This window comes from Amphiura filiformis, chromosome 6 (genome assembly GCF_039555335.1).
Source record: "Amphiura filiformis chromosome 6, Afil_fr2py, whole genome shotgun sequence".
NCBI lineage: Eukaryota > Metazoa > Echinodermata > Ophiuroidea > Amphilepidida > Amphiuridae > Amphiura > Amphiura filiformis.
Window position 1 is genome coordinate 41,752,107 of NC_092633.1, and position 25,329 is coordinate 41,777,435.

At 37.3% G+C, this 25,329-nt stretch overlaps 1 protein-coding gene across 1 annotated transcript in view; it reads right to left on the reverse strand.

Moving 5' to 3' along the window:
• Window positions 1–10,139: 10,139 nt before the first annotated feature.
• LOC140155422 (elongation factor G, mitochondrial-like) overlaps window positions 10,140–25,329 on the reverse strand; it is a 36,257-nt gene continuing 21,067 nt past the window's right edge. The window contains exons 11-22 of the mRNA XM_072178267.1: window positions 23,764–23,831; window positions 22,187–22,262; window positions 21,301–21,576; window positions 20,677–20,778; window positions 20,237–20,293; window positions 19,247–19,336; window positions 18,044–18,174; window positions 16,941–17,010; window positions 16,018–16,110; window positions 14,667–14,811; window positions 14,065–14,225; window positions 10,140–13,105 (exon numbers count right to left, since the gene is read on the reverse strand). Of these exons, the coding sequence (XP_072034368.1) occupies window positions 12,923–13,105; window positions 14,065–14,225; window positions 14,667–14,811; window positions 16,018–16,110; window positions 16,941–17,010; window positions 18,044–18,174; window positions 19,247–19,336; window positions 20,237–20,293; window positions 20,677–20,778; window positions 21,301–21,576; window positions 22,187–22,262; window positions 23,764–23,831 (1,452 nt within the window). The 3' untranslated portion in view covers window positions 10,140–12,922. The remainder of the gene's footprint in view (window positions 13,106–14,064; window positions 14,226–14,666; window positions 14,812–16,017; window positions 16,111–16,940; window positions 17,011–18,043; window positions 18,175–19,246; window positions 19,337–20,236; window positions 20,294–20,676; window positions 20,779–21,300; window positions 21,577–22,186; window positions 22,263–23,763; window positions 23,832–25,329) is intronic.

Below are 25,329 nucleotides of genomic sequence, written 5' to 3' on the forward strand. Positions count from 1 at the left end.
GCATGAAACTTGGTGGGTACAGTCAACATTTAGAGTTAAATTGTTGGAAGGTCATTTTGGGGTCATCCGGGTCACCAGTAGGTTTGGTTAGTGGGTCAAGGTCACCCAAGGTCATCTAGGGGTCATCTGAGGTCAAATTAGCAAAAACCGTTGTATGGGCATGACCCTTGGTGGGTACTGTAAACATTTAGAACCAAATTTTTTGAAGGTCATCTGGGGTCACCCAGGGGCCATCTAAAGGTCAAATAACTTAAAACTGTCGTATGGGCATGAAACTTGGTGGGTACAGTCAACATTTAGAGTCAAGGTCATCTAGGGGTCATCTGAGGTCAAATTAGCAAAAACCGTCGTATGGGCATGGCCCTTGGTGGGTACTCTAAACATTTAGAACCAAATTTTTTGAAGGTCATTTTGGGGTCACCCAGGGGCCATCTGAGGTCAAATAACTTAAAACTGTCGTATGGGCATGAAACTTGGTGGGTACAGTCAACATTTAGAGTCAAGGTCACCCAAGGTCATCTAGGGGTCATCTGAGGTCAAATTAGCAAAAACCGTCGTATGGGCATGAACCTTGGTGTACAGTGATGCAATTTGGTGGAGGGATGGTCGTTGGCAGTCTTCAAATTCCAGTAGGTTTGGTTAGTGGGTCAAGGTCACCCAAGGTCATCTAGGGGTCATCTGAGGTCAAACTAGAAAAAACCGTCGTATGGGCATGAATCTTGGTGGGTACTGTCAACTACAGATGGCCAGCTGCTAGTTAAATTGCACCGGTTAAAATGATACGCATCGAGGTGGAGGCATTGCGGCCGACGCTTTGCGTCGAGAACCGCGCCAGTCGAGAACCGCTCTAGTTACAGATGAGAAAGAATGGTTGGACCTGAAATAATTTAAACTGATGAATTTGGTTGGAATTCCAAAATCTTCCACAGTGGGGTGTGGTTTTCTAATGGAACAGCCGATTTCAGTTAGAGGGCCCTGTGAATTCAAAGACTCCTCTGATTTCACGAACCGTCTGTGAATTCAAATACTCTTGCATTACGTCTTACTGCATTTTAGCTAGTTTTGTTTCAAGGTGCTTACATGCTGTTGTTTAAATATTTCCTATGTGCTACAACAGCATAATATCGTCAAAAAAACTGAACAAAGTTATGCTGCAAGTTTTTCCAATATTTCTGCTTTATTGCATCATCTGCTCTGCTTAAAAAAATTACAGAGATAGAATTTTAATTTGCACAGATGAATTTGAAGCAAAAAAGCTCATTAACTATCTAATGTACCAAACAGACTGCCTAAGTGTTTTAGTTGCTGCCAACATTGATACAAGTGAAAAGTAGGTGAAATCACAGTTCCTGAAAATGTGATTTCAAAGACCGGGTCTCTGAATTCAGAGGCGTCTGTGAATTCACAGCACCCGTACTGATTTGGCAACTTAGAAAGGTTAAGGCATACAGAGATGAGCAAGAATCCTATCATGATCCTTTCTTGCAACATTTTGTACAACTGTTTTTATGGGACATCTGATGTTGCACACTCTACCGGAGGCATTTTCAGCCAGTTTGGGCTCAAATCATTTAGGTAACCCCTTTCTGTATGAGCTCAATAATCATGAAGTGCGTGGTTCCCATCAAATGACCACATATTTGCATAATAAACATCTGCATCTCCTTCATCCTTACAATTTGTGAACTACTTGCTATTCCAGAAAAATACAGCACTAATTTGTTTGGCTTAAAAAATATCACGTTTACCAAATGAAACATTGCTAAATTCTAATCCTTTAATTAGTTCTAACTGGCAATGAAAGTCAAATTTTCATATTTGGTAAATTTCTGGAAATCAAAAACATGCGTTTTTAGAGCGTTTTTTGTATGCTGTGACAATCAAGCCCAAGACTTGTTCGAAGGCTAATTTCAAGTTTAATGCATTCTAATTTTGGAAAAACACATTTTCTGATCTTTTTCATAACCGATTATCAAAAACAATATGAAATATTAAAGTTATGAACAAACTCCTAGTATACTCATGATTTTGAATGCTTAGACTTGTGCAGTGTTCGAAATATGCCTCAAAAAGTTACAGGCCAGCCGGGCTTGACCTTAAAAAGTTACCGGCCAGCCAGGCCGGCAACTAGATGCCAGTCAGAAAAGTTACCGGCCAAGCCAAAAAGTTACAGGCCAATGGCCGGCTGACCGGCCCTATTTTAAACGCTGGACTTGTGCCAAGTCTTAGAATTTTGTAAGTACAATTTATCCCACATAATTTGATCCTGAAAACCAGACCTGTGCACCTTCTGTGTCAGTTCAAAAAGCTATTTCTTTATAGTTCAATCAGCTCGTAATAGGCGGGAAATGTTAGCCGAAAAGTAGACACACGTTAAGAGTGCTGTTAGTTAATGTGTCTGCTCTATATTTTTGTGTTAGAGAAAATAGAGAAAAGTATAGGACTTGATGCTTCTTGCGAGATGTCACGAGACAAAATATTTTCAAAATGAAATATTTTGATATCAATCCGCGATGTTATAAGGCCCGCCAATTACGAGTTGATAAAAGTATAGCCTTGATTTATTAGTCTGGTCTTGTTTTGAGGTCACAGAACTTATTCAAACATTATTTTTAGAAGTTAGAAAATGCCAGAGGCATTAATTTTGCCTGCCCCAGGAGCAAACTACGTACCTGTCCAAAATAATGGGTGGCTGGCTGGCTAATTAATACCTTGGTGCAAACCCCTTTCATACATATGGTTTCATGAGTGTCAAACCATTCCAATGTGTTGGGTAAAAGCATGCAAGAAAATTGCAAAACTGTGTTTGCATGGAGTAAAGCATTTTGGTAGCAAGATGACAAATCCATGTAAATGATCAATAGGGATACCTTCAACATCAATGAACATATCGAGGGGTCGGAGCCAAAAGGCCCGAAGTACAGGGTGAGTCAAAAAAAGTGCAATAGAGGAAAGAATCCATTTTTATATAAGAACCGAGTTGAACATTTAGGGCTTAAAATATTTTATATATGGTATATCCATCAGTGACCTTGTGTTAAAAAATTAAGGAATTAGCATTTACCGTTTTGTTTTTATGACACATTTTATAGCGCCACCCAATTTTAATGTTTGTCCAAGAGACATCTAAAATTTGAATGTCAGCCCACTCTGTGTAAGGTAGATTTGGAACAACTGCCATTTTCTTAACCTCATTGGCATTGAAATAAAATGGAGCACCCAAATTGTTATTGCCCTTGGTCTTGTTTAAGGAGAAGAAACATTATTTGTTGTTATTTTCATTTTACCTTTACTTTAAAGATGTTTATTCTCTATCAAAAACATACAAATTTGTAGGCGGGTTTTTCAAATGTCAAAATGAAATACGCGCGAATTGAAGTGGAGTGAATGTACAAAATATCCAGTAAGTTGGACCTATTGGGACTGGAGTTGGAGTCGAGTGAGGTATGCAGGACTTAAAGTGATGTTAGAAAGTTTGTTTGAACAGAAAAAGAAATTAAAATAACGCAAAAAATCAACCGTATTAAAGTTAAAGTCAGTTTCAGATCTGGTGCCTTTACCGTGCACTGTGTGCTCTCATTCAAAGTACATGGTATCTCGTGGACAAATAACAACATTGGGTATCGCAGCAAAAGGACTCATAAAAATTAAACGGTAGTCGCGATTCACTTCATATTTTCGCAGAAGGTGGCCATTGAGTGTGACATTTATTGAATTTTTCAATATTGGGAAAGTTCAACTTGGTTCTTGCATAAATATCGATTCTTTGCTCTATTGCAGTTTTTTTGACTCACCCTGTACAAAAATGACATGAAATGATACAGTTGTTTCATGCATAGTGTTGCACTTAGGACTTCACATTTTTGCTGATAACAGTTACTTTGGCCATAAATTGTTTATGGTATACAATCGTAAGGTGCTCAGTGTTGCAAGGATTATTTGGTACCAGACAGCCCTATATGTGCAAAAAACACCATTTTTGAGATATAGGTATTTTTGTACTTTGGGCCTTCTGGCTCTCACACATTTCATACATGGTGTTGCACATAACATTTTTGCTGATAACTGTTTCTATGGCTATAGCTTGATTATGGCTATACAATCATAAGGTGCACAGTGTTGTAATGTAAGGACAAGATTTTGGCCAAAACTGCACTTGGGGTCTTTTGGCTTCGACCCAACGATTTACCGTATGTAAAGAACAGTCCAGTATCATACAGGGCAGATACACAAACTGCGCTTGAGAATATTGTTGCCATTAATTTTGTGCAGTAAAATTCACATGCACAATGACCATCAATTCATTATTTCATGGTTTTCGACTTGTGTGCATTATTCAACGGTTTGAAAAAATATTTCGCCAATTCATTCAATGTTGTCTTTCAAATATCAAAATGCTGTTCAAAATCCTATTTAATGTGTATGTTCTTGTGTTGTTAATAAATGCCAAAATATAATACAATGAAATTTATACCAAAGGTGTTTTCCTACTTTATGAACAATTATGCAAATGAACTTGTGTCAAGTGGTCTATCTGTCCCCCTCAGTATACTTGACTGTTCTGGAGCAGTGCTCTGTGTTTATATGTAAAATATCATATGGAACTCTTTACAGAGTGCAATTTATGTACAAAAATGGTGTAAATATTTATTTATGTACACCTTGAAGAATTATTAAAGATTTTTCACAAAATTAACATTTTTATTGGGTTTGTTTTATTTATTGTGTTCATTATGTAGGCAAGTGTTGTTTCTGATAAATTTGAGGAGGAAAGCAAATCGTTAGAAGGTCATCAGCCTATATAAACTGCAACTTGTGCCTGGCATTGTGGAGTTTATTTCAAAAAAAGAACAAAAGTAATAGATTGAGCCAAAAACCATTGTTGTATTGGAGTAACCAGCCCTACCCGAAAAACAGACTTTTAAAAAAAGGCTATGCGGTGCTGCTCTCAGTGTCTGGTAGACTGTTGCCCTCATTCGTCAACCATCTGGATTGACGACTGCAAAAACTACATGGAAAAAAGTTACGGACTTTTACAACCACTTTCTGGTTGCACTGAGAGTGCAGTTGTGTCCAAATTGACCTTTTAACCGAGTTTGTTGTTTTTAGAACTTCAGAGTCAGTCGCACTACGGCGCACAACCAAAGTCGCAGCAAATATTTTCAAAAGTCTGTCACGATATATGAACGGTAAGTTACTCAGTTTTTGATCACTACCCAACATACAAATACATGCGCAGTGTAGACGAGTGGAGTTAATGTGCACAATGTCCACTCATTGCTTTTACTGGGCATTGCTTGGCTTCTAGTGTTTGTTGGTTTTTTAATAGAAAAGTCAATTACAAAAGTTGGGCCAGCTGATGTCCGCTACCTCTTATTAAAGACTACTCCCGATCAAGGATTGGCACCCATCAACCATCTTGGCTAAAATCATCAATATTCATTTTTAGATGGCGACATCTCATTATTTTCTCTATTTGGTAGTCTTCATGCATTATGACCTACTTTGTGTATAAAACCTCTTTCCTTTCACTGACGTAGTGCATATTAGTATCCATTGGTTACTGGTTCAAGCCTAGGCTCATACACCTATTCCGAATTATGATATGCCATATAGGCTTTGTTTTGTGATCATTTCGATCAGTTGTCCGTAACAAAGAAAGCATGTGCCAGTTGACCTAGCAATGGTCATATTCTAACATGAATAAAAGAAAGCATGAAGAATACTAGCCTTGATTGAAGTTGTCCTTTCCTTTGACTCTAAACATACCAAAATAGTGAATTTTTTTAAGTCAGGTAAATCCTTTCCATTGACCCTAAATAGTGCATTTTTTAAGAGAGAAATAGAGTTGGAGGTAATCTAAAGCCTTTCGGCGAAATGCCAGAAATGACTGAAATCAGAAAAATACAGCCCTGAAGGAGGGACGATCGGTGAGTGGTAGTAGTATCTGTCATGTGCAGTGGTCTGCTTTGACTTTATAAGCATTTCCTGAGGAGCTTAGTGTTGATTATATACCAGCTATTACAGCAATGTACTGTATACTGCATGCTTTGCACTGATGCTGTATGTTAGTTACTAGGCACAGCTGTTATAATATTATACAGCATCCCTGCATAGCATGTAGTGTGCAGTGCACTGATGCTGTGTAATATTATACAGCATCCCTGCATAGCATGCAGTGTGTAGTGCATTGATGCTGTGTAATATTATACAGCATCCCTGCATAGCATGTAGTGTGCAGTGCACTGATGCTGTGTAATATTATACAGCATCCCTGCATAGCATGTAGTGTGCAGTGCACTGATGCTGTGTAATATTATACAGCAGTCCTGCATAGCATGTAGTGTGCAGTGCACTGATGCTGTGTAATATTATACAGCATCCCTGTATAGCATGTATTGTGCAGTGCACTGATGCTGTGTAATATTATTCAGCATCCCTGCATAGCATGTAGTGTGCGGTGCACTGATGCTGTGTAATATTATACAGCATCCCTGTATAGCATGTAGCGTGCAGTGCACTGATGCTGTGTAATATTATACAGCATCCCTGCATAGCATGTAGTGTGCAGTGCACTGATGCTGTGTAATATTATACAGCATCCCTGCATAGCATGTAGTGTGCAGTGCACTGATGCTGTGTAATATTATACAGCATCCCTGTATATATAGCATGTAGTGTACAGTGCACTGATGCTGTGTAATATTATACAGCATCCCTGCATAGCATGTAGTGTGCAGTGCACTGATGCTGTGTAATATTATACAGCATCCCTGCATAGCATGTAGTGTGCAGTGCACTGATGCTGTGTAATATTATACAGCATCCCTGCATAGCATGTAGTGTGCAGTGCACTGATGCTGTGTAATATTATACAGCATCCCTGCATAGCATGTAGTGTGCAGTGCACTGATGCTGTGTAATATTATACAGCATCCCTGCATAGCATGTAGTGTGTAGTGCATTGATGCTGTGTAATATTATACAGCATCCCTGCATAGCATGTAGTGTGCAGTGCATTGATGCTGTGTAATATTATACAGCATCCCTGCATAGCATGTAGTGTGCAGTGCACCGATGCTGTGTAATTTTATACAGCATCCCTGCATAGCATGTAGTGTGCAGTGCACTGATGCTGTGTAATATTATACAGCATCCCTGCATAGCATGTAGTGCACTGATGCTGTGTAATATTATACAGCATCCCTGCATAGCATGTAGTGTGCAGTGCATTGATGCTGTGTAATATTATACAGCATCCCTGTATAGCATGTAGTGTGCAGTGCACTGATGCTGTGTAATATCATACAGCATCCCTGTATAGCATGTAGTGTGCAGTGCACTGATGCTGTGTAATATTATACAGCATCCCTGCATAGCATGTAGTGTGCAGTGCACTGATGCTGTGTAATATTATACAGCATCCCTGTATATTATACAGCATCCCTGCATAGCATGTAGTATGCAGTGCACTGATGCTGTGTAATATTATACAGCATCCCTGCATAGCATGTAGTGTGCAGTGCACTGATGCTGTGTAATATTATACAGCATCCCTGCATAGCATGTAGTGTGCAGTGCACTGATGCTGTGTAATATTATACAGCATCCCTGCATAGCATGTAGTGTGCGGTGCACTGACGCTGTGTAATATTATACAGCATCCCTGCATAGCATGTAGTGTGCAGTGCACTGATGCTGTGTAATATTATACAGCATCCCTGCATAGCATGTAGTGTGTAGTGCATTGATGCTGTGTAATATTATACAGCATCCCTGCATAGCATGTAGTTTGCAGTGCACTGATGCTGTGTAATATTATACAGCAGTCCTGCATAGCATGTAGTGTGCAGTGCACTGATGCTGTGTAATATTATACAGCATCCATGCATAGCATGTAGTATGCAGTGCATTGATGCTGTGTAATATTATACAGCATCCCTGTATAGCATGTAGTGTGCAGTGCACTGATGCTGTGTAATATTATACAGCATCCCTGCATAGCATGTAGTGTGCAGTGCATTGATGCTGTGTAATATTATACAGCATCCCTGCATAGCATGTAGTGTGCAGTGCACTGATGCTGTGTAATATTATACAGCATCCCTGTATAGCATGTAGTGTGCAGTACACTGATGCTGTGTAATATTATACAGCATCCCTGCATAGCATGTAGTGTGCAGTGCACTGACGCTGTGTAATATTATACAGCATCCCTGCATAGCATGTAGTGTGCAGTGCACTGACGCTGTGTAATATTATACAGCATCCCTGCATAGCATGTAGTGTGCAGTGCATTGATGCTGTGTAATATTATACAGCATAGCATGTAGTGTGCAGTGCACTGATGCTGTGTAATATTATACAGCATCCCTGTATAGCATGTAGTGTGCAGTGCACTGATGCTGTGTAATATTATACAGCATCCCTGCATAGCATGTAGTGTGCGGTGCACTGACGCTGTGTAATATTATACAGCATCCCTGCATAGCATGTAGTGTGCAGTGCATTGATGCTGTGTAATATTTACAGCATCCCTGCATAGCATGTAGTGTGCAGTGCACTGATGCTGTGTAATATACAGCATCCCTGTATAGCATGTAGTGTGCAGTGCACTGATGCTGTGTAATATTATGCAGCATCCCTGCATAGCATGTAGTGTGCAGTGCACTGATGCTGTGTAATATTATACAGCATCCCTGCATAGCATGTAGTGTGTAGTGCATTGATGCTGTGTAATATTATACAGCATCCCTGCATAGCATGTAGCGTGCAGTGCACTGATGCTGTGTAATATTATACAGCATCCCTGTATAGCATGTAGTGTGCAGTGCACTGATGCTGTGTAATATTATACAGCATCCCTGCATAGCATGTAGTGTGCGGTGCACTGATGCTGTGTAATATTATACAGCATCCCTGCATAGCATGTAGTGTGCAGTGCATTGATGCTGTGTAATATTTACAGCATCCCTGTATAGCATGTAGTGTGCGGTGCACTGATGCTGTGTAATATTATACAGCATCCCTGCATAGCATGTAGTGTGCAGTGCATTAATGCTGTGTAATATTATACAGCATCCCTGCATAGCATGTAGTGTGTAGTGCACTGACGCTGTGTAATATTATACAGCATCCCTGCATAGAATGTAGTGCATTGATGCTGTATACTATTATAACATGTTTCTAGGCACAGCTGCACAGCGTCATCATCCTATATATTTGTGTCACAAATTGCTGTGATAGTACGGCGAGTCCACTTTCATCAAAAGCTGCGCATGGCGATTTTGTTCTTGATAGGCCGAGCGACTCAGGCTACGCATATCAATTACACTATATGAGATACCACAGCGTTTCCATTCATACATGTTTATGCAGGATTTGTTTCCAATACACTAACTGGAAATGCAATACACTAATAAGCGGGGATTGCTGTTTGCTGTGGATATATTTTACTGTATTTTCACCATAAAGATTTTAAATTGTGCATCAAAATTGTGATATATTAAACTGTTTGAGAATATTATTTATGAAAAGAACAAAATGAAAGCCCATTCAGCTAAGACCACGGTGCTGTACACTGGCTATAGAATATTAAATCACAAATCTATAATACAATACAGCACAGTGAATAGCTATAAAACTTTCTTTATCTGCATCAATAACAGAATATTGATTTAAATAGAATTGAATACATGAGTTTGTACACTCGTCACTGAGCGATCTAGCGATCGATTTCTAGCCAATCAGATAGGACTCCTTTTCTTGCGTTCGGAAAGGCAAGGTCTCTTATTAGTGAAATACCAATCGCCCGTCGCTCACCAACGGAGTATTAGGACGTGATTCATTTCAGGGAAAAAGTATTTATTTAGACGCTATATCGATGATATTATACAGCATCAGTGCATCGCATGTAGTATGCAGCAACTGTGTAGTAGCTGGTATAACATTATACTTTTTCCTGAGGAGCTGTTTATAATATTATACCAGCTACTCTGCACTGTGCTGCATACTGCATGCTTTGCACTGATGCTGTATAATATTATAACATAGCATGTAGTGTGCAGCAGCTGTGTATAGTAACTGGTATAACATTATACATTATAGTTAATGGATACTAAGGACTAGCAGCAAGTTTAGACAAATACAGACAGACTACAATTGTAGGACATTCCAGATTTATTGTTCAAATTGCACACTGCCAAAATATTCTACACATTAATACAAGCTGAATCAAAATCACTAGCATCTATCAGGTTCCAGAACAAAGACTGTCAATCAAAATGCAACATAAGAAATGCCTAACAAATACATTTTGTTACAATGGGTCACAAAACTATATTGTGGTCATTTCAAAAGGATACTGCAGTGATTTGGAAGAATCAGACTTTAAAATAAGGGAGTGTTCATAAATACTTTGGTGGGGGTTGGAAAAGTTGAAACCTTGGACATCACAATATTTTTGATCCCCCTAAAAAAGGGTGGGGATATCAAAATGAAATATCCCATATCGAGAAAGTACATATTTAACAAAGTTCTCACGACTTACATTGTGGAGGTTGGTGGCCTGCGACCAGCATCCACTGGTCTTCAATGCCAACTGATGTTTTGGTTGGTAGCGGGAGATTGGGTCATCTGACCGTAAGTAGCAACTGATGTTGACCTCCGACGGTCAGATGAATGGATGACCGCGAGTCATAGGTGGAATATCCCAATTTGGGAATTAATGAGACTGATGTCAGCAAATTGTGTGATGTATTTTTTTGTATTGAATTTTGAAAAGCATGATTGTTTAAAGCCACATTATAAGATTGCTGAGGAGGACACCTTCAAAATTCTGTTTTACAAAAATCAAGACCATAGGTGCTGTAGTTTTGTCAAAATCCGAGATTTTGAATAAAACGCAGAAACCATCATTTTATTATTACGATGGAAATATTATTCGAATGCATACTTGATATTCATAACACAGTTTAATGGCGTGCAGGACGGTGATCTACACAACAAATCGTACCGTAACATAACCGAATGAGAGATACGTATAGGCGACATCAGCGCTGGTAGTAAATTCCAATTTTCTTTGCTTTGCCTCGAAATAGTTGTTTGGCTCAAAATTAAAAGGGGATATATCTGACAGTAATAGCTGACATTTTATGGCAAAGAAATACTAATCTATTTCATATGAAAATGATATAATATGGCTTTAATTCATAATTTGCTGGTTTTCATTATTTTTATGTTTACTTTTAAAAGGGGTTTTCATGTCAAAACATGGGTCATTATTGGGAAAAAGGACCTTAACAATGTGATAGTAACCAAAACTTGCAAACAATTGATGAGAATTTACTGATGACCTTTCAAATCAACATCGGAAACATTCGGTAAAGATCATGTGTATCAGGTGTGTACACAACATATTAAATAATCATACGCAAGGGTGCTTAAAGTAAAGTCGCATAAAGTCATGTAAGTGCTTGATAGTGACACCCACACAACGTCCACACCTGGGAAAGAATTATTTCTATAGGCATCAAAGCACTTTATAAACTCCCCACCGGCTGCCGAGAGTAACCTCTATTACAAAGTTAGTTTATACTTGCACTCCACGCTCGGTGAACGATTGGTTTAAATCAATCATTGGCTAAAAACCAATCATGTGAATCGCTAATAGCTCAGCGATTCCGCAATGAGTTTTCTTTCTAAATAAACAACCTAAATCTATTTAAATGTGTTGTTGAAGGTCAAGTCTCAATAGAATAGTAAACTCAGGGACAAAGAGATCACGCTCCTTGGTTGTTTATAATTAGATGAATTGATTTTATTCCTATAATGAAAATAGACTACAGGTCGTGCTATGATGGTGCACATGGTGTATGATTCTTTTAATGTGATCATATCTCAAACCCTGTAATATATACCATTACTTTTTCTTTTGGAACCAACGATTTCAAGACTTGCAGTTGAATATATGTGTTGTAACAATGTGATAAGCGTTACTGTGCAAATTGAGCGCAACTAGTGTAAGTGCTGTGCCCAACAGCTGCATGATGACCTAGGAATTATAAACTTAGGTCATCATAACCAAACGGCTGTCTAGTCTATGGAAAACTTCCATTTGAAAAGAAGTGGCACAATTTCAGAAGTATCCCAATCATGCAACATAATATAACCTCAGTATGATAATACAATAAACAGAATTTATATACGCTGGCGTAGTTATGTAATAATCGGATTAACTACCATAGCAATAGGTACAAACAATTTTTGATTATTTCGCGCTGCACTACTACGTTCATGTGGTACCTCTGCATTGAACCATAGATGTCAAAGAAATGCTAATCACTTGCACCTGTAAGATTAGTCTCTTTGAAAAGAGCGGTATTGTATTCAATCTATTATATAATTGATGACAGGTGACGAGTGAAACCTGCTTGTAGTGCAGCGCGGTATATTCAAAATTGTTTGTACCTATTGCTATGGTAGTTAATCCGAATAATTACGTAACTTCGCCAGCGTATAGCGCCTTAGCATAAGTATGAACAAAGCGCTTGACTAATCCCAATATTGGGTCAGTGGACCCAATTGTGTGACAAATCCGTAAGTTCCGTGAAAAGCACAGCTTTCCATTTCCTATCCTTCCATATTTTGTCGGCCGCATGTTGCATCTCAAAAGGCTGCCCTGTGTGACTTTTCATTATTGTCATCTAATTGTATAGAGATACACTGTAAAATTAACTGCGTATATTAATTTTTTAAGGTATTATCACAATATCAAAATCCTGTGTGCATTCATAAACGACATGATATGCGACAAAGATAATAAAAATCGCACAAGGCAGCCTTTTGAGACCCATACTTCTCTTCTCTTCTCTATTCAATTGATTTAAATATTTGCACTATATATTTGTATTTGCACCAGTCATCACCTCCTTGATTTAGCAGCTTTCTTCTGTGGATTTTGTTGTTGTTGATAGTCACTAGCTAATTTCTCTTGTACATCATATCTACATGGGCTATATTTGCAGTATTCCATTGTGAATTCTCCTTTGCCTTGCGTGCTTGATCTCAGCTCCGTGGAATAACCAAACATGTCATTAAGGGATACCTGCCAACAGATAGAGATATATATGGATAAGACAGATAAAGTTATGCTACCTCCTTCCCCGAAACCTCTCCATTCATTAACATACAGAAATAATACTTTGAGAGAAAAGTCTAAAATTACTATGATCAATCACATGCATCATGATTAACACATACAAAAACAGTAGACTGGCCTAGTACAAAGCTGCTAAATCAAGTCAAATTCATTCAGGCAACTTGCGACCTGATTCATTATCATCCGTCAGCTGTGGAGCAGGTGACCACTAGATTTCTCTATGCAGAACCATCTTGAATCAGGCCTTCATCGTACCCTAGCACATGTCTCTTGTTTCCATGAGGTGGCATGTAGAGAGCATGAAGAATGTGCCCTAGGAATGTCAGCTAGTGATTCCTTACACAGTTGATATGAGTTCATGTCATAATATGATGGTGTTTGATACATTATCTGTCCATTTCATATTTAGTATAACCCTGTATCAGGAGGTAGCAAAACCATTGTTTTTGCTTTCCAGGTCTTGTGTCTTGTGATAGTTTGACCTCATATAAATCTGCTTAAAAACTAGCATCCTACAACAGCACATTAATCGTAATAGTCAGGAATTACTCTGAGACAAATGTAAAGGTGGCCACGCCCACAACACTACACTACACTTAATTAACAAGCAACTGATTCTTATCCATCCCACCCTTTATTGTAACTTTAGTATCATCAGTTTGCATGTGTCTGCAACTGCCTCCATTTCCCATCTCTTTTCTTTATCCATTCCTTACCTCAGCATCAACAGTAAAGTACCCATTCCCTCCACCCGTGCCTAGTATGATTCCATTGCTTACCTCAGCATCAACAGTAAAGTACCCATTCCCTCCACCCGTGCCTAGTATGATTCCATTGCTTACCTCGGCATCAACAGTAAAGTACCCATCCCCTCCGCCCATGCCTACTATGATTCCATTCCTTACCTCGGCATCAACAGTAAAGTACCCATCCCCTCCGCCCGTGCCTAGTATGATTCCACTGCGTTTGTTAATACTGCCCATCACTACAGCCTGGAATTCGTCTGGTGCTGTCACTTCAACTGTCATAATGGGTTCCAGTAGTTGCAGCTTAGCTACTTGCATTGCTGCAATAAGGAACAAAACATGATGATAACATGGCAGGAGAAGTTGCAAGACTTAAATAAATCCTCTCCAAAGTGTCCTAAATCAAATAATGATATTAAAGGCAATTCAGAGATTTTCTCTATTAAATATTTTGTCTAACTGCACTAAACGATCAATAATTATATATATAAGCCAAACAATATACCATGTCTATTGCATTTCAAAATGTTGCAAGATATTTACTGATTTTGGTAATGTTTAAGGTCTTTTGCCACAAAAAAAAAGGGCCCGACCAACCACCCTACTTGAAAGGTCTGTCCACCTGTAGAACAGGGTTTTTTCTGTCAGCTAATATTCTTTTCATGAGGTGAATCTAGTGTACATTCAGCTTAAAAACATGTCGGTTGAATACAATGTCATATGTGTATCATAATAACAACTTGGACACTTCTGATACCAACCTTCTTTATATGCTCCCATAGCAGCAAGTCTAAAGGCCAAGTCACTTGAATCAACCAGATGATGCATACCGTCCTGTACACGGATGACAATGCCAGTCATTCGTTGCCCTATCATTGGTCCCTTTTCACATGCTTCACGGAATCCCTGCATTAATTAACAACCAACCAATGGTGCGTTTATGTTAAGCAAGTTCAAAACACTACAAATTGCACTGGCTAATTTAACTCTGGATTGTACTCTGGAAAATAAGTATATACATTCTACAACTTCCTGAAAGTACACATAGTAACACTTAGCATGACAATGTTGTGCGTACTGCTTTAATAGTGAAACAGACTTATCCTGCATTTGATTGACAGTTGCTGAGCATTTGATTACACCAAATGTCTCCAAGATGGCGGACACCGAGTGCCATTAATTTGAACCCATTCCGGCAAAAAATACAGTTTATTTAGCCAATGTCAACATGGGGTCATCGGGAAAAATATTTTTTCTAACATATTGATCGAGCTTACATCTCAGCTACTTGGGTTTTCAGAATATGATAATAATGGAAAGAAACAACAAAATGTTCATCATTTTTCGTCGCTTGGATTTTTTTTATAGAACAACAAAATGTGCATCACCTACAATTCATACCACCACATGCTTGATTGCGCAATGCGCATTGAGTTTGTGACTGACTTCATTTGCGCAAACGAGATGCTTATCCTAGAGTATATTATTGCACGAGAATCTTTGTGTGTATTAATTGAGTTTCCATTTCATATCCACACATGATTAATGTCTTCAATACAATGTGTGCACCAAATCACACTGATCTTCGACTTGTGAGTCATGAGCTCTAAACTTTAGGTCTTGAACCTTTCCTCAAACAATAGAAATAGGGATGGCATTCCCAGATATATCGTCCGTAGATATAAGACCCATTTTTTCCCCTTTTCAGCCTACTTTACAAGTTGACGTCAAATGACCTTTTTTGACCTTTGTATGTGACCTTGGATACCACCAATACATGAATGCACCCATAATGCAGTGCAGCTATGACTCAAGTTAGGTTGCAATAGGATTAACACTCTTAAAATTTTAACCAAAAGCAATTACAACACATGGACGGACACACTGACGGACGGACACACAACTCGTGATGCCATCGGTCTTTTTCTTCGGACGACCTAAAATTGACACCATTTTGACATGTAGTTGGCTTTCTAAAAACAAAAAGCTTAAGAACATCAGACTTGAACCAATACTGTTTTGTGTTAGATATGGTGACTACCAATGGGTGTGGAGAATAACGAATCAGTGAGGAATTGGCCCAGTCACCTGCTACATGTGAGGTGCACTAACCTTTTCAATGGATGGAATATACTGTTTTGGTACATTTGTTCCCATTGTTTCATCTTCAAACTCTAGTTTTGTATAGGAATCGGCTCCTATTGGCTGAAAAGAAAATTAATTAACACACCAGAATAAGACAAAATGGTTATCTGTTTCAAACACATGAAAGAACTTGTACAATTTTGAAGATTCAGTGCTAGGAAGAACGTTGATACCAGTCATTCACAAATCTAGAACTAATCAAAGACTAGGAGAACCACTTCTTGCCAGAAATGTACAGGGTTTGAATCGAGAGTTACATCTCATGGTTCAGGATCACATATTATATCTGTGATTTGTGACTTGGTCAACATTGGCCATGTCCAATTAGAGAATAAAGGTATTGTTTTAAGCCACTGTTTTGCATCTATCTTCTCATATAACACAGGCGACATCATTATTTTAAGTAAAACGAAAAGCCAAGCTGAGTTGTTTTATGCTAAAAATAGTGATGTCGCCCGTGTTATGAGATGATAGATGTATGACAGCAGCTAAAAACAATACCTTTATTTTCATTTTTAACCGCTTTGATTCAATTTAAAATATTAATAATAAGTATACCAAATTTCAATCAAATTAAATCCTACGTTTTACAAGGAATTACCTACATTGTAGGGCTTAGAATTGATGTTGCTATGCGCCTCTGCTTGGTTCAAATAGCACGTACACATATCACGTCAACATGCACACGCTGAACCATATTACATTGTGTCATATACATAACATTGCTAAGAACCAATAAGATTGCAGGAACTTATTATGTTAACAGATTCATTGCTGGGTGGACACAAAAAGTGGTACATATTGTTGCATGCAAATATTTTCCTAAATGTTGCTTGCATGGAAACATTTATGATGAACCATGGCCACCATTCCATGTTTGGTCCTCTTACCTCCATTATGCCTGTTACTCTTCCATACTGTCCATGTCCACCTGTTTGCTTCTTGTGTAGGTAATCAAATCTAAACAAACATACAAACTTCAAGATTATTTTTTGGATGTACTTGCAACAATGTAGAACTGCATGGACCCTTATCATTTTTGTCTTGACCGACTGAAAACTGTTGACAGCCTCTTCTCAAAACACCTGGGGATTGGGCCCGGGGCCACTCAAATTTGGTTTGGGTAGGGGTGTGCCAATGAGAATTTGAAAGTGGACCCATCAATATACCAATTTGTCATGAAATTTGAACCCATCAATATACCAAAACTCAAAATTTTTAGCCAAATTAAAAACAAATTGTCTTAATTTTTACAACTTTTCCCAAAAATTTTTTGGAAACTGGAACAATTTTGACTACAGTGAGGCAAAATTGAGCTATTTTCCAAAACAATTAAGAAAAAAAGGACCCATCCATATACCAAAATTGGCCTAGAAATAGGGGGCATTGATATACCAAAATTCCAAAATGCTACCCATGTTTTCAGCACATCTCCATTTAGTCATTTCTACTGAGTACCTCCCCCCCTCCCGGATTGTGGTACTCAAGTCAAAATCCATATAATCCCTGTGGAAGACATAACCTTCATCTCCAACACAGAGGTTGTAGATGGAGTCACCCATTCAGGTTGTCCCATTTTAAATTCACACTCCCTTTGTTGAAAATAAAAGTCATGTCTTCACATTTTTTCATGTGTCCCTCAATTTTGGAGTGATACGTTTTTCAGTCTTTATTAACAAAAGTAACCCAACATCATATGACAAAGGTCTATTGGGCTATTCCAGTTAAAACCACACCCCCTTCCTCTGGAAGACAAGTCCTTAATCAACCACACAGGGAGTGTGAATATTTGAAATCTACACTACCTGTGTGGGAGTTTAAGTCATGTCTTCCATAGGAAGTGTATGGATTTCAACTGGAATAGCCCAATTTGGGAACTCCTGGGTGCTCTTCCTGAATATACAAGGTGACAACCATGACCCTTGTCAACCTAAACTAATTATCACAGCCTCAACTGCCTAATGTCAAAAGAAGTGTCAGCATTTATACTTACGCCACAGGTTCCGTCAGAGTCTCCCTGAATGCCACTTTAGGCTTGCCTGTGATGACAGGGCAGGCATATTCATTCTTCATTCTCTGGGCATAGATTTCCAAATGCAGCTCACCCATACCTGACACAATGGACTAGATACATGATACAATATTAAAAGCTGACATTAGTAAAAAGTTATATACCCACTGCAAAAGCAATTTATGCATATATCTTGCCATCAATAAAGCTTGGAATCTAAAACATATCCAATGTGTTGTGTATGACCATACTGTGAACAGTAAGTATAGCTATGTAAAGCTGAATCCACATTAATTTAAAGCTGATTAAAAGTCCTCTATCATGATGCGAAAATCTGAAATTGACTTTGCATGACTTATTTCTCATTGTGATTGATTCAACAAAAAATGCCTGAGGTAACTGTTAAGAACTTGTCAATTGTGGAAGTCATTTTGTGACAACAACTTTCTGATTTGCAGTGACTATGATGGAGGCAAGTATTTTAACTAATCAGTTGGGTCAAAGGTCATACTAACAATGCTAAGAAAAGCGGTGGCACTGTTTCTATTTTACATTTTCATGGATTCTGTATTGTCTGACAAGTTATTATTTGAATTCAAATCATATTTTATAATATATCAACAAATTTGCCTGTTTAGGTGTTTGTTAAAAATGCCTAAACATAGCAAATAAGACAGATCTGAAAAACATAAAGGTAAATTTATTAAAAGAGATAATATTTCCTGTGGTTAAGCTCTACATTTTTCATTCACCTCCCCACAACCTTTCCAAACCTTTCCTTTATACAACCTCTTCTAAACCAGGTTATTTCCCATAGCATTTCCAAAACCAGGTTATTTTATCCTTACGTTAATCAAACTTGCTTCAAACCTCTTTGTTGTCATTATGTACAACCTCTCCTAAACCAGGTTATTTCCTATAACTTTTCCTAAACCAGGTTATTTCATCCTTACGTTAATCAAACTTGCTTCATACCTCTTTGTTGTCATTATATACGACCTCTCCTAAACCAGGTTATTTCCCATAACTTTTCCTAAACCAGGTTATTTCATCCTTATGTTAATCAAACTTGCTTCATACCTCTTTGTTGTCATTATATACGACCTCTCCTAAACCAGGTTATTTCCCATAACTTTTCCTAAACCAGGTTATTTCATCCTTATGTTAATCAAACTTGGATCATACCTCTTTGCTGTCATCATCAAACTTTATTGTGAACGTTGGATCTTCTCTAGTGAACCGATGAATCCCTTTGGAAAATTTCTCTAAATCCGTCTGCAAAGAAATAAAAGTATCAGCTTGGATAAAAACTTCAGAAGTAGACATTTTCATGCTATATTTATTTGTGCGTTCAAAGCAGCTACCGCAAAAATAACAATGTGCAAATATATTCTTTTTATGTAATGAAACTTGCAGTTAATAAATTGCAGATTCAAAAACAAGGGAAACCGTTCCAAATTGCCAAAGCGCAAAAAATTAATTGCACAAAAATTTATAATTTTTACAGAACTTTGAAGCAACCTGTGTGGTTCTTTGAGGATCTATTAAATTTCAAGTATCATTGGAGTACAAACAGATGGCCTGACAATATTACGCGCAAGTGCAGAAAATATGCCACACATAGCTGCAACTAGAGTTAGCCTGTCCAGGTGTGGATTTGGGCTCCATATAAGCATGTAATAGATGTTTCTCATGTTTTTCCTTTATTATTATTTCATATATTCTAGCTTTACAGAAGCTACTACAATTATTTGCAGAGAAGTACAATAATTGTTTACCATTTAGCCCTTAATTACACAGCATAAAATATGGTTCTGATTTGCTGATTGAATTACGTTGTGGAAAAGCTTCATCGAACTCTCATCGACGCATAACTGCTGTGCTCAATGGCATGACTCTGTTCTCATGGCGGCATGGCATTATTATGTGGTAGCAACTAGAGCTTATATATCTAATGTCAAATGAATGCTACAATTAGCCATCTCTTAACTTGTAAAACCAGATATACTAATAAATGTACCACTCGGTAGGCAGTTCTATAAGACATGTTAATGCCTATTGCTGTAACTGCACTTCATAATTTTCAAGGTTTCCTTTTCATTTATTTCTATTAATGATATATTTCTGAGATTTAGAGTGTTTCAAGTTAATAAGTCTTTTCTGTACATAACTTACATTTTTCTCTGGTTTTATTGCAAGTGATATGACTGGCTCTGGTATATGGATGGACTCCTGTGAACAAATGATGACAAAAGTGTAAATAAAATATTAAACTCTTCTGTGACTATGGATGATCATTTACAAATTATAAAACTATTTCTTCAGCTGTCCAAACAGGGTTAAGGAGACAACCCAGTGCCCATCTCTCTTTCAAAACAATAGGGCCAGACTCCTCTTTGCAATGTTACTGCAGGGATCCCTATACCTCCTTCACAGGGAGTCTGTTACCTTCCTGGCATTAAATAAAGCAGATACTCGTTAATGATATTACACTAGATTTGAGTAAAATATTGTTAATATCTCAATTTTGTCCAACTTCATCAAGAGCTTGTGTCCAAGCTCATCTTCAAACAAAATGCTGCAAACTATTCATTTCACACCATTTCATATCTTACCATAGAGAGCTGTAATTTAGGTTGTGATACAAAGGTATCACCACTGGCGCAGTCAATTCCAAACAAAGCACAGATGTCACCAGCATACACATCTTCAACGTCCTGAAAAATTTAAAAGTAGAATAGTGTGAATATCATGAGCAATATTCCATTTGTATTGCAATCATCAATTAAGTGGATGTGGGCCTGTTGTTCCTAACTCGGTCAGTATCTCTCTTTGCGTGTCTATGAATGCATGTATCATATCTGTATTTTGCTTATTTTAATTCCTTAAATTCATTTAACCAGTTGTGTCACAAGTCATATTATCTTTAACATACAACAATTTTTACAAATCACCTTTAACAATGTTTCACATTAGGCGTAATATTCAAAACACATTGGTTAACATTTTGAAGTGCATATTTAGAATTAAATTAAACTCACTTTATGGGATTCAACATACTCTGATTAGCTTGTAATAGGCGGGATTCATTTAGGGTCGGTCGCTGAGGGCAACAACAATTTTTTTGCCTTATCAGCATGCATTCTGACAAGCACAAAACTTCTTTCCTGTCCTTGTGTTGTCGATCCCAGTATACCGGTTTTTACCCTGATATAAGTTAATTGATATCTTTCACCTACCTCCATCTTATCAGCATGCATTCTGACAAGCCTAGAGACCTTAACTCTCTTTCCTGTCCTTGTGTTATGGATATATTCTCCTTTAGATAAGCGACCCTGGTACACCCTTATATAAGTCAACTGACATCTTTCACCTACCTCCATCTTATCAGCATGCATTCTGACAAGCCTAGAGACCTTAACTCTCTTTCCTGTCCTTGTGTTATGGATATATTCTCCTTTAGATAAGCGACCCTGGTACACCCTTATATAGGTCAACTGACCAAAGCGTCCAGCCTGTGAAAAATAGAGCAACATGAAATATTTAGGGACATTCTACATCTACAAATTAGAAACTTGGACTTGGGAGATGAAAATCAGCATATCTTAATCACACAAATTTAGTTACCGTATTTAAATCGAATAAACGCCCCCGGGGCGTTACATTTTCCCAAGGGGGGGCGTTTATTAGAGGTCATTTTTAGCACGAAAATTCCCGTTAAAATCATTAGGTAAGCTTAAAAGTCACGCTAAAATGACGAACTATGACCTTTTGACACTGACTTTTGGTTCACTTCCGGGATCGGATGCAGATTTTCGCCATTTATTGCTGCTACTCATGACCATGTGAGCAACTTGGTAAGCTTACTACACAAGATAGCATGGAAATATCGAATTTTTGAAACATCTTGGTTGAAAAAAAAAAGTGGTGGGGGCGTTTATTTGAGGGGGGGGGCGACTATTTGACTTAAATACGGTATTGGAATATAAAAATTATAAGGGCAATGTTAATGTTCTATTGAATGTGTGTTTGGAAGGCTTCATGATTCAAAATATGAATACTTAGTTACTGTAAATAATCTCAGACAGATTTCTATTGCTACAAAGTATACAATGCAATACCTACCTCCAATTTGAAAGCAAGAGACACAAACGGGTGACTCTCATCTCGCAATGGACTCATCTGTGTCTTATCTTCATTTCTGACAAAAAAAACAGCCTAACGTTTTTGTAAAAACCTTAAAAAGTGCATAATAACTTACTTTCAAAAGAAAGAGATACATTTCTTCAATCATGACTATGACTACAATGCTTTATTTTGACACCAAACATCCATTGTGTAAACACCTATTTGTTTGTCATCATTTAGTAAAGGTTAAGGGCTGGGGTATGAGCGTTTGGACAGTATTTATTGTGGGACATTAGAGCACATCAGACATATCAATTGCATTCTGAATACGAAGAATGTCATTCTGATATCAAATAATTTTGATTTTTGAAATTTGCAATTTAATACACATTTTATGGCAAATCATTAAAATTGATATTTTTGATATTTAACAGTACTTGAAGTAAACTTTATATATCTGATGATTTATACTTAAAGTGTATGTAGGTGGGATGAAAAGTTTACGATCAATTGAAAATTTTGGCCTTTCAGATTGAAGATATGGATTTTTTTCCCAAAACACCAAAAAAATTAGGTCTTTTTGGGAAAAAATCCATATCTTCAATATGAAAGGTCAAAATTTTCAATTGACCGTCGGCTTTTCCTCCTGCTACATACACTTTAAGAATATGTCATTAGATTTATATAATTTACTTTGAGGACTGTTATATATCAAAATTTGAAAAATATCAAATTTTATAATTTGTCATAAAATTTGTATTATATTGTGATTTTCAAAAATGAAAATTATTTGATATCAGAAAGACATGCTTCTTATTCAGAATGCAATTCGATAGGTCTGAGGTGCTCTCATGTCCCACAAAAAATACTGTCGAAATGCAATAAATGCTCATTTTAGATCCCTTAACAAAGCAAATGTGAAATACACAAAGGGGTAAATTACTATGAACAGACAAATGCTTATGCTACCACTTTTTAATCAAATCAAAACATGGGTAAGAGTAAGGCTGGATTTATACTTGATCGCTGAGTGATTGCGATGTACCGCTTTTGGAAGGTAATCGCACAATTTTGCGATGCATCGCTTGTCGCTTTTGTATTTATACTAATCATGGCGATCGTGATTGCATATATTGAATATAAAATATTGAAAACGTCCCAAATACATTTTAGAACACCCATTGCTATTGTTTTTAATTAATTCATCTACGAAAGTTTTAACTTAATCGAGGAAGGTAAATCAATTGGCAAAAAAATAGATTCAACTGATAGGAAATGATTGGTTGATGCATTACACGTGTCCCTCGACATCACTCGGAACTTTTTCCTCATATTTACCTTAGCGATTTGTACCAATTGATCGGCTTGATGCTCTGAAACGGAACTGAACACTGAGCATGCCTGAGAATTGCTTTTCTGCAAAAGCAATCGAGTATAAATTCAGCTTTACGCTGCCACTTATTAATCAGATCAAAACATGTGCATGAGTAAGTGAAGTGTGGTTAAAACATTGACAGCACACATTTGGCCTAATGCTTGTAACTAACAATGCGAGTTTGATCCAATGTACTCACTCATCTAATGCAAAGTTGTCCACCTCTGATGGGGTAGGTAGGTAATCTAGTACACCATCAAGAAGAGGCTGAAAGTAAAAACCCAAAAACAGAAGCATTATGTAAAATACGGAGAGAGAACACAGAATTCGCTGTTACCTGTTCAATTTCAACTTAAGAAAAACAGCAGCTTTTCAAAAAGAAGCCTCTGTACCTATAAACACCAAAAAGCCGTATCAGAACTGTAACTTAGAGTTTATGCTGAGCAGATTTTGGACACTTTGAAGTCTGACAGGGAAATTGGTTTAATTATTATTCACTCATTTATTGCTGTACTAATTTTATCATTTTTAAATAACTACTTTATGAAATAAACATGTTTTTTATGGCCGTGTGTCCTGAACTCGCCACCCTTAGCGTTACATGACAAATATTATGAATTTTTACACCAACCGGGTTTCTAATTAGATTATCTCGACAATTATCAACCCTAAACAAGCAAAGGTATACATTTTTGGAAAGCTGAAGGCATAAGCAATTCAAATATATACATTTCAACTCATTATACAGGGTGACCTGCAAGTTATACAGGGTGGAATAAAAAGGATTTTGATAAAAATGGGTCACTCAATGCATTGCTTATTACCAACTTACAGTAATAAACTGGAAGTAAACAACATTCATTTGGTTAGAGGATATGGAGTGCCAACTGACTTTGGAAGAAACCAAAATCACAGCTGTTTGGTAATCTTGGAATATAGGGTGTCCCAAAGTATGTTAGATTTTTTTATAATTCAACATATTTTTAACCTAAACATTTTCCCCCTAACCCATACAGAAAAACTATGTCCATATTTAGATTCCTCGTCAAATTTCCCTTCAGAAAATCTATACTTTGACTATGATAGGATAAGTAATTAAAATTTTACAGTAACTTTTGGATTTTGAAGACATCTGCATTACTTACTACAGTGTTTAATATGACAACGGTCAACGGATAGTTTTGTATGGAAAAGTTTGTATTTTCTAGACTAAACCAATCATAAATTATTAAAAACAATTAGTAGAATTGTTTAGCTGTAAGGCCATGAGTCTTTAGATGCTAAATAGAGTCCAAATCCAATTTTCAGCCTTTACAGAAGCAGATTACGCACTAAAAACCACCACCACATCCCCCACCACCGCCACCCTGCACATTCTGAATTCTATGAAGCACAGTGTCAGTATTACAAAGGCTGAAGAACTTCTTTTTACAGTGTTGAAAGTGCATTTTATTTAGCAATAAAATGATACCACAAGCATGACAATAACTTCTTGTTTGACAGAGATATCATCATTTGTTTTGAGTCGACTTTGGCAAAATGTAACGTCACCACCTTTTTTTGGTGGCGAGCTCAAGACACGCGACCTTATAGCTTTTTTTATTCTAATAAAACATTTTAAATAATATTTTGTATACACAAAAAATAGGTCACAGAGTAAAGTATCCCAAAACTGAAAAAATAAACATGTCCCACAAATGCATTGCAAATTTTAATGCAGTTATGGCTTATTACCATGAATATGAACTTATACATCTACATTTTC